This window comes from Curcuma longa, chromosome 4 (genome assembly GCF_044706935.1).
Source record: "Curcuma longa cultivar G26 ecotype Majalengka, Jawa Barat chromosome 4, ITB_CL_G26_1.1, whole genome shotgun sequence".
NCBI classification, from domain to species: Eukaryota; Viridiplantae; Streptophyta; class Magnoliopsida; order Zingiberales; family Zingiberaceae; genus Curcuma; species Curcuma longa.
Genome location: NC_133864.1, coordinates 8,214,763 through 8,225,616, shown reverse-complemented (window position 1 = coordinate 8,225,616; position 10,854 = coordinate 8,214,763). Strand labels below are relative to the sequence as shown.

At 38.9% G+C, this 10,854-nt stretch overlaps 2 protein-coding genes across 2 annotated transcripts; one reads left to right on the top strand and one right to left on the bottom strand.

Annotated features, from left to right (window-relative positions):
• Positions 1 to 5,645: 5,645 nt before the first annotated feature.
• LOC141827974 (vacuolar protein sorting-associated protein 28 homolog 1-like) lies at positions 5,646 to 6,651 on the top strand. The gene has a single exon (XM_074715324.1). It carries the CDS (start codon positions 5,749 to 5,751, stop codon positions 6,391 to 6,393), a length of 645 nt encoding a protein of 214 aa, XP_074571425.1. The 5' UTR covers positions 5,646 to 5,748; the 3' UTR covers positions 6,394 to 6,651.
• A 1,855-nt stretch (positions 6,652 to 8,506) lies between these two features.
• LOC141827565 (L-type lectin-domain containing receptor kinase IX.1-like) lies at positions 8,507 to 10,765 on the bottom strand. Its single transcript, XM_074714843.1, has one exon. The coding sequence runs from the start codon at positions 10,685 to 10,687 to the stop codon at positions 8,654 to 8,656; it is 2,034 nt and encodes a 677-aa protein (XP_074570944.1). The 5' UTR covers positions 10,688 to 10,765; the 3' UTR covers positions 8,507 to 8,653.
• Positions 10,766 to 10,854: the final 89 nt, after the last annotated feature.

Genomic DNA, 10,854 nt, shown 5'->3' with positions numbered 1-10,854 from the left:
ACCATTACAAGGTGACGTAATAAATTATTAGTTTGTCACCAATTTCCTCTCACAAAATTAATTTTCATTCTTAATTAACTTTTGAAATAAATAAAATAAAAATATTTTATGTAATTTAACATAATGAGATTCATAGAAAATCCAAGTCTAAAGGAATAAAAATAATAATAATTATACGAGCCCTTCTTTATAGAAGCCTTAATTGAATAGAAAAAACAACTTTCATCTTGCACACTTCTACACCCTCTAATTACATTTCATAAATTTACTCATTATTATTCATAGTTAAACCGCTTTAGGCTCGGCCTATAACTTTAGGCGTGAATAAATTTGATGTTCGACTTGATAAAAGTTTATTTATATTCGTTCAATATATACCAGATCAATATTAAATAGAAATGGTGAATTATGTTCATTAATAAAAATTTTATTAATATAATAAATAAACAAACAAATTCACTAATCAACTAAATAAATTTAAAAATATGAAAGTTTTAAAAAATCAAATAAATTTGAATTTAGAGCTCGATAACATCTAAATGAATCAAACTATGCTCATAAAAAATAATTAAACCAAGCTTGAACAATCATTTCAATTATTTAATTCATTTTATGCTCTACTTGATTTAGCTCGATTATTTTATCAAACAAATTTGAACAATATAAAATTTAACTCGAATTGGCTTATTTATAATCCTATTTTCTCATGCTAATTGCCCTATTTGGCATCCAACTTTAACTCTAATATCACTTAATGGGATCACAAAATGTCTCTAATGTCATTGTATGAGGTTGGACATTGTTCTAACACTATATACTAGAATCCATAGTTTCAAACTAACTATACACTCATAGGTTTAAATCTTGTTCATTTACAATAGAGTTATGACATCATCCTCTAACTACAATAAATGGAAGAGCAAACATCACATTTAATACGGATTATTTCCATCAAAAGTAAACAACCACTACTAAAATAAGAAACAAATTATCACCATCCCATATGTCAACATCATTAGATTGCTTCCAAATTTGGCAACACCAATTTGTTCTAGATTTGAAACAAATTAATATATTTTAGTCAAAATATAATTATGTTAAAAAAAGAGGTTAGATGGATATAGCTAATGATACTTATTATAAATATTATGAATGCATGTGTCTAATCACCCATATTAAAATATTATAGCTAGGTTTTATTTTATTTATATAAGTTAAAGTAATTATATTTTAGTTGTTTTAGTATAACATATTAATTAAAATATAGTTTTAGTTAGAAATTCTGATGATTAATCATCCATAATTAGTATCATGTATATTAATAAACACAATATATCATAATTATATTTGTCGATGGACTATATGACTAGAGAAAAATTATGATGAAACATTGATAATGCTTTTGAAAGTTTATTAAAAATAATTTACACTAGACTATCAATAATATTTAAAATATTTAATTTTGGATAGAAAACTTTCCATTTAATATCAACTGAACTGAAATTATCAAGTCAACCATCATCGATCTTCCTCCTGCAATCACAATGCAAAATCATTTTTTCAATTTCATAAAGAAGTACTCTATTATGCCTAAAAACTGATGGATTATTATACGACTTTATTTTTGAATTTAAATTAATTTAGATTTATGTACCTATACGTGAACTTCAATTGCATAAATTTAAAAATAATATCTTTGTTATATTCACTTTAACTTTTAAAATAATTTTGAAGTCAAGTAAAGCTAAATTGGTCAAAATTAATATATATAATAAAAACTCTACAAGATCTAGTGAATACATCTCGTTTTTTAAATTTGACCTATTTAAGCTAAAAAAACTTATTTTAAGCTAAATTAAATCGATCAAAATTAATACAAGAAAAAGAATATAGAATGATTCTATAGACTTAGAGAGGTTTTTTTTGTTAAAAATTGACTTACTTTTTTAAGATTCCATTTAGGACCTATCTAAGTAAGAGAACATATGGCCCCATAGATGTTGTATATAGTGGTAAAATAATATTGAGGCAAATATTATAGAGGTCGATCTCTAAGTGTGCACAAGCATGTGCTCTAGATTTATATTGATATAAATTAATGATTTAAAAGATTTTGATATAAATTAATGATTTAAAAGATTTTAAAGGGTACTTGTTTGTGAAATTTGATTAGTAGTTTGAATGATAGACAATAATATTAAATGTAAATAAATAAATAAAAAAGAAAAGACTAGTATGTTGATTAAATTTTTAAAAAAAATGAGAAAGAGAAGTCACCGAGAGACTAAACAACATTTTAATGGAGAAAAAAATGATATTTATAGTTGAACCTAAAGATTTAATTTATGTCTCTGAAAGATTCGGACGTAAGCACCTCGATTCCAAAAAAGGAAAAAGAAAAAAAAAGCAAGACAGTATCAATCTGTTAGATTTTTTTTCCTTTTCTGACTATGTCTTAAATCATTGCCTCATGAATCACGAGCCGAATTAAAAATAATAATAATATGGCGACCGACAGAGTATTAACTGCGATGAATTAAAGCATTTTTTTTCTGCAAACGTATAAGAACAGAAGACATTATACTCAACTTCTTCTTCTTCTTCCTTTTTTTTTTTTAAAGGAAAATTATTAAAAACTAGTCTTTTTTACAGTGAAACTAGCTATTACAGACAAAGAAAGCATCACGGAGACGAGGGAGAATTGAAGCTGATCGATATCCTCTGATACATAAGTTATATATTAATCTACTCGCAGATGAGATCATCACTGCTTCAATCTGGCAGAAGGAGAATGAGATGATTCGACAAGGATCGACCACAAGATCTGCACATCCTCGTACTGACAGGACTTCACGTCCTCGTACAGGATAGAAATCCCCTTCGTCTCTGCTAGTTCAGTCGAGCAGTAGCAGAAATTATAACAAAGCGATGAGAACATGCATGAAAACACAGCTGGGATATGATTAAATTAATAACCAAAAATTAATTAATGTTTACTATTTTTCCTGCTGCGAGCAGAACGCAAGGTGAGCCAAAGCTTCCTGAGAGGAGAGACGAGGGAGCCAAACCATGAGCCCATGAGGAGTAGTAGTGGATCCTTCCTAGTTTCCTACTGATGATGCATCCAATGCTCCTCCATGGCTGCTAGCTGCTTGAGAATGAGGAGTTTAAGTAATTAATATTCCTGAGTTTGCTTTAGGCAGCTGAGGTGAGGTCTCTGTCACTATTTCTCCTGCTCCTGCCAAAAGGAATTTGATGGATACGATGGCGATGAAATAATGATAAATGAAGCACAGTTGTCGGTGCCGTGTCACTGTCCACCTCACACGCTTCTCTCACAAGCTGCTCCTCTGCCACAGTCCAACTTGGCCCTCAGCACGACTTTGATTGCTTTCTCAAGTACGTATGATTTAATTGCCATGCACGACATGATTTTATCATTATTATTATTGATCCACATATTCAACTCACGCGGTCTTATTAATACGCTAGATAAATTTAAAAAACATTGATAGGTCAGACCTCAACGTCATCAGTGATTCGAAACCTCACTATATGAAAAGAACCCTACCATTTTACATGCGCGAGATAGTTTAATTACTCAAATGCACGTGTTGTTGTGTCCCTTTTTTTCCTTTTGGTTAATTTTTGAGAAGTTTATTTCAACCGCATTTTACTCAAGCGTGAGTAAATTTCAATATTATCATTTCACATATCTAACTTTCACAATTTCAAAAATACCTATCACATTCCCATTATACCACTTCCTTCTTTTTATGAAATATTAAATAGGTTTGCATGCGTGTCTAAATTTTTATTTTGCCAGTTCAAAAATTCATTATTCTCAATTTATGCTATCAAATTCAGATATGAGGACACGAATACATTAGGGAGGTTTGTAGAAGTACATTAGTTTTGATTTGAAATGATTCAAAGTTCTTTAAGTCAACCAATTAATTCTATATAATAGTAATAATATATTAATATTATTAATGAGAGGGGGAGAAGAGGTCATGACCCTCGTCAACCCCTATGTAGATTCGTCCTTGATCATCATTAAGGTTGCCGCCCCTGTCGTTGGGCCCCCATCCGCCGAAACCACCACATTCCTCACTCACTTCAGTCTTTGCTACCTCCACCTCTCCTTGTCCGGCCTAAACTGAACTGCTATCTCACCGAATTAAAAGTTATGGACTCTCAAAATTTAAAATTTAACATTCACGTTGTAGCAGTTACAAAATTACAACTGCTACAACTGTATAATAACAACGTGATAGGTTAATTGTGACAACTATAAAATCGTAATTGTTACAACGTAAATGTTAAATCTAAACTTGAAATATCATAACTTTGAACTCAAGTTGAACCACGCACGGAATACATAATATATCAAATTGACACTTGTTTAGAGATCTATAACTGATTATGGAGTATAATTTGTAACGATCCAATTTCAGACTCAAAAAAACATTTAAATCTTTTTTTAAAACTCTGAACAATTTTAGATTTTAAAAAATTTAATATTGTAGCAGCTATGAACCCTTAATTACTACAATTATGTGGCAACTACATAACTGTATATGTTATAATTGTACATGTGGCAGCTCAATTATAATAGTCATGAACTGCAACTACATATTATAACTATGTAGCAACTATGATATAAGCTTTACAATACGTTTGATCTAGACAAGAGATAAGATAACAATGAGAAAGTACTAAAAGATAATTGTGTAATTTTATAAGGAATGAGACATCCTTTGATTAAAAGAAATGCATCCATTTGATAATTCAGTAAAACAAAAAAAAATGTCTTTTCACTTGTGCTCATTATCATAACTGTAGGATTAATTACTGCTATATAACAACTGTCAATATATATAACAGCTACATTATAATATAATTAATATCAATCAAAAATAAAATATTAATATTCATTAAAATTAAAATATCTATATTATAATAATTATAAATCATAATTAGAGTATTTTTAAAAATAAAAATAAATTGAAATAGAATGAAATACTATTTCGATGATAAATAAAAAAGAAAGCTGCCTTTTTAATTTTTGCTATAGATATTCTTCACAATCTGAGGCTACTATTTTGCAGCCAAAGTATTGCCGTGATGTCTGTAGACTCACCAGGGTATAAACACTAGTTTCAACCAAATCCAGGTAGAGATTATGGTTATTTTACATTTCATACTTTTTAAATAAAAATAAAATGATAGTGCTCATCTATTTCTATTCAAACGAGAATATTATAATTTTACCTTCTATTTATTTATTAAATTATTAAGTGTATTAAAAATTAAAAATAAATTTAGGTATTAAAATATATAATTTTTATTTTATTCAATTAAAATTTTATTTTATATCAGCCGTAAGAAAGAAGAGAGGCCGAGGCCGACAGCATTTTTACAAAAGAGAGAATTTTAGCGGGACAAAAATAATAATAACAAAAAGACTTGGACGAGAATAAAAAAAAAGAACAAAAGAATCGGTCAAAAAATCTGATACCGTAAGATTTGCAATACCAGTGAACGCACGATCAACCGCATGATTGGACTTAAAATTACTCGTGGATTGAATCCCAAGTCTTCGTAGCTTAACGCGGTCCCCGTCCCCGTCGTCCCCCAAATTTCCCCATTCTCGTTCGGCTTCCGCTTGATCGGATTCGATCGTAGCGAATTGAAGAAGGCGGAGAAGCAATCGATCGGAAAAGGGGGAAGAGCCACCGACCGGCGATGGAGGAGGTGAAGCTGTGGCGCGACAAGCGGGAGCGCGACATGTACGACAGCTTCGCGGACCTGTACGCCATCATCAAGACCACCGAGAAGCTGGAGAAGGCCTACGTCCGCGACCTCGTCCCCTCCGCCGAGTACGAGGCTGAGTGCCTCAAGCTCATCGCCCAGTTCCGTACCCTCCACTCCGCCCTCCGCGGCGCCGTGCCTTCCCTCGACCGCTTTGCGGACGCCTACCGCCTCGATGCCCCGGCCGCCATCAACCGCCTCTTTGTCTCCGGCGTTCCCGCCACCGTCGAGCACCGTGCCGCCGCTGCCGCCTCGGGAAGCCTCTCCGCCTCCACCGCTGCCGTCGCAGAATGCGTCCAGCACTTCATCACCGCCATGGACTCCGTCAAACTCAACATGGTCGCTGTTGACCAGGTTCACCCCCTTCTCTCCGATCTGTCCACCTCCCTTGCCAAGCTTGGCAACGGCCTACTCCCCCCGGACTTCGAGGGCCGTACTAAGGTCCGCGACTGGCTTGCGCAACTGGCGAAGATGGGTGCCGCCGAAGAGCTCACCGAGCAACAGGCCCGCCAACTCAACTTTGACCTTGAGTCCTCTTATAGCGCCTTCATGGCTGCCCTCCCCAATGCTGGATCTTGATTATCATCTGCTGGTTTCTCCTCCTCCAAGGTTTTCCTAAAGTATCTTCTTATGAGCATCTTAGCAAATATAGGCATTATTGATTCTGAGCATGAACTATAGTTGTGCAGATATAGACTTTTTTTTTTTCATTTATCGTTAATGGTTCCAATCTATAGGTGTGCATGAACTAACAATTGCAAATTTGTGATAGAGTTCTCTTCAGTCTCCTAAGCCATTCAGCCATAGTCATTACATGATATGGCTGATTTCATGGAATTACTTTCTATTGCACTACATGGAACCAGAAAATGAAATCTTTGCTAGGATATAACAGTTGAAACATAGAATTATTGTTCAAAGTTCAAACAGATGTGTAGAACATGATGGCACTTGCAATTCAGTATTACATGTGATCTTGGAGTGTAGTCAGTTTTGATTGGGCTTTGGCATCTCAGATAATCATGCAAAAAGGATTGAACTATTAAAGGATGCATATGATGAGAAAAATGCATATAGTTATATACATGTCAATTCTATGTTCCTTGAAACTTGCTTCTGATCTTTCCACTTAGGACTACAAATACATTTTAGTTTTTATTTTTATCTGAATATGCCCAATGTTTTAGACAGGCATCTCCTGTATTTGATCTTGGGCAAGCGCGAATATGTGCTAATGCTCAAATAGCATTTAGGAGTAGCTAAATCTATTAGCTCTGGATTTTTCTTTTTATCAAAATGAAGTTTTTAGTGGTTTCTTTGGTTACAAAGACAACAGGGAAGAGTGCATCAGATCCTTTTCTTTCTCATGCCCTTCCTTGTCCAAGACTGAGAAGCCAAGTTAGGATGATGTGAGTTAGAAATCTCTTATACTAGTTAGGGATTTAAAACTAGGTTTTTCTATGATTCTCTTGTGGTGATGTGCATCTCATTTAACTTGGTATGCCGTGAATACCACCTCACCATGGGGGAGGATTGAAGCTGATCAGATTAGAGGATGCAGAAAGTTGATCCAATTATGACTAAACTGTGAGCATCAACAATTTGGAAGAAAAGAGAGATTCAAAAATCTACTGTATGGAGGTTTACTTCTGTGAGTTGATTAGGAATTGGTTATATTAGTGCTATTTACTGGCCGCTTCCATAGTCGACTTAGAAGCCTGTCAGCTGTGAAAAAGGCAGATGACTGATCCATTTGCCTAACCAAAATAATAATAATAAATCAAATTTAGGATAATCAGAAAGCATAGAAGTGGTTCTCTAACCTTTTCTATCACACTATACCAAGTCATAATTGAGTAGAATTTGTTAGATTTTAAAAATTCTTATGGGGTATGGAACTTCTCTTGTCCTTCTTGCAATAGAGATTCTCATTCTCTCTCTCTCTCTCTCTCTCTCTTTTGCTATCTTGGCTATCAAAAGTTCTCAGGGAACTGTGTTGACTTTGATAATGCACTATATAATGTAGGATTGTGTATGATTGACTAGAGAGGGGTCAATATATGGTACTAAATTCTCTCACAAACATACTTAAAATGTTAGAAAATCTACTCGAAAGATGCAATGTTAACACGAAAGATGGAATGTATGCGTTAAATGTGTAATTGTTGCAAATCTATACTGTCATTACCTCTTAAAATGAGGCAATAGAATAAGCCTATATAGGTTGAGGTTTTCAATAGGATAATGCCTTGACTCAAACGAGAAGAAGCTCTCCCCAAGTTAATCCAGCTTAACCCTAATAGGGATTTTTCTCAATAAACAATCCTCACCTCTTCCCTAAAGATGAAAATGAAAGAATAGAGGAGGTAAATTACCAAGAGCTTAAACTGTTAAAGCCTTCAACCTTGGTCCATGCTCTTGCTAAGTTACCACAACTAGACCTAGAATTGTGTATGAACGCTTAAAATGATGAGTATTGTGATAGTTGAAGTATAAAAAGTGTACATGTGAAAGTGTGAATAAGCAATGATAATGCAAAAGATGTAATATGATTCTAAGCTCCATGATACAGGATGTTTTACCCCCAACAAATCTATTATCATTAATCCTTGAAATGATGCAACGAAGTCTCAAGTTGAGGTTCACAACTTTCAACAATCACTAATGTTTTCTGTCACTCTGCGTAGAGTAGTAGGTCCAATTCATGAAAGAAACATATGATTTGAAGAGAAGTACAAAAAAAAAATGCATGATAATAAAAGTTCAAATACGATCAGATACAGATATACGACATTGTTCTTAGCTAATCAGGGAAGAACACATGCCGATTGTTGTAATTCTAATCACATTTTGGCGTCGCTTCAGTCTTCTGCGGCTTCACTGCATCCGCGTTCATTAAAATGGAGTTGGAAGAATCCGTCACGTAAGAGTTCACCATCGATGAGTCCGTGAGCGACGAGGTGTGGGTGAAGCTCGCCGCCACCAGCTCCACCGGCGGCGCGAAGTAGATCGGCACTGGCATCTTCGGCGGAAGCTCCGGCAACGGCGTCTCGAAGTTGAGCGCGTTGATGGCTTGCCTGATCGTCGGCCGGAGGTTGCAGTCCGGATGAACGCACCACAGTCCCACCGCCATCAAGCACTCCATCTGCCTCGCGTCGAACTTCCCCTGCAGCTTCGCGTCGGCCGCCTCCAGAACCGTCGCCCTTCCGTACAGCTCCCAGACCCACTCCACCAGCCTCACCTTGCCCTTCTCCTCCGCCGGCTCCATCGGCCGCCTCCCGCACGCGATCTCCAGCGCCACCACGCCGAAGCTGTACACGTCGGTCTCTTTGCTGGCCTTGCCGGTGGTTACGCACTCCGGCGCCAGGTAGCCCATGGTGCCGGCCAACACCGTAGTCTGCGAGTGGCTGTCGTGGTCGACGAGCCTGGCGAGCCCGAAGTCCCCGAGCTTGGCGTTGAAGGCCGAATCCAGCATGACGTTGCTGGGCTTGATGTCGCGGTGCACCACGCACCGCTCCCACTCCTCGTGGAGATAAAGCAGAGCAGAGGCCAGGCCCAGCGCGACCTTGTGCCTTACCGGCCACTCCATCGTCTTCTTCGCGGTGTAGAGATAGGAATCGAGGCTTCCGTTGGGCATGAACTCGTAGACCAGCAGGAAGTCTCGACGATCGTGGCACCAGCCCACCAGCTGCACCAGGTTCCGATGCCTCAACTGGCTTATGATCTTGACCTCGGAGACGTACTCCTTTCTCCCCTGCTTCGACCCCCGCGAGATCTTCTTAATGGCGACGTCCAGCTTTAAATCCTTGAGGTAGCCTTTGTACACCGACCCGAATCCTCCCTCTCCCAGCTTGCCTTCCTTGGAGAAGTTCCTCGTCGCGCCGGCGAGCTCCTCGTACGGGTACCTTTTCGGTCCCCTTTCAGCTCTCTCGAATTCGTCGTCGATGATCTCGTCGCACTCTATCTCGTCCACTTCCTCCCCCTTGGAGCTCAAGGCCTTCTTCCGGAAGAAGATGAACCAAATCAGACCCGACGCGGCCATCAAGACCACCGCCCCGGTCACCAGCCCGACCTCGAGTGCCACTCGGCATCTGTTTGACTTTACTCGTAAGCTCGAGTCGAAGGACCACGACAGCAAGCTGTGCGCCTCCGTCAAGTTGCCCGTCGACGCCGAGAAGCCGACCTCCACCAGCTCCGGCAGCTCGTCTCTGAGATCGACGATGAAGTGAAGACTGGAGTCGCCGGCGCGGAAGGTTCTGTTCGATTCGTAGGTGAAGAAGACGCTCAAGTTGTGGGTGGTGGAGTTGTAGCTCACCCACGCATGCGCCTTCCGCCCATCCTTGAGGCTGCTGTTACACTCCAGCACGGCTCTCGAGACGATGGAGTTGACGTCGATGCCGACGTGGTCGGCGGAGGGATCCCACGCGTTCCGGAAGGTGTCGAACTCCACGGCGACCGCCTTCACCCCACCCTCGCTGAGCGAGCTGTTGCCGAAGAGGCCGAGGAAGGCACCACGGGAGTAGGCCGGGATGGTGGAGGGGCGCGTCGCGAGGAAGAACGCGAGGCCGTCTCCGTGCTGCGCCGCCGGCGAGCGGTCGAAGGCGTTGATGACGAAGGAGAATCGGGTGGTGAAGTCGGCCAGCTCCCGCGTCTTGGCGTCCCACAGCCGGAGCGGCTCCCGGTGCACCGCTCGGCCCACGCTGTAAAGCATCGGGTAGCTGGTGAGGTTGATCTCGGCGCCCTGCAGCGACGCGTCGCCCTGGAACTCCAAGCTCGACAAGCTGTTCTTGCTGAAGCCGGAGAAGTCGAAGGAGAGCGACGTCGCCGCTGAGATCACAGTCAAAAACCAGAAAACAAAGTAATTTCCACTCATAATCGATGGTCTGAAGCCAAAAACAACGATTGCTGGTGTGCTTGAACTAGATTAGCTAGAGCTCAAAAAAGACGAGCAGCAGCTATAAAGGCAGGCGCAATTAAAGATTTAGCGAATCTTGGTGTTATTATGCCTCTTTCCTGTAAGATTCTTCCGGGACTAGTTCA

Excerpts from the sequence above, each read along its gene's own strand:
- LOC141827974 (XM_074715324.1), top strand. The coding sequence starts at position 5,749 with ATGGAGGAGGTGAAGCTGTGGCGCGACAAGCGGGAGCGCGACATGTAC.
- LOC141827565 (XM_074714843.1), bottom strand. The coding sequence starts at position 10,687 with ATGAGTGGAAATTACTTTGTTTTCTGGTTTTTGACTGTGATCTCAGCG.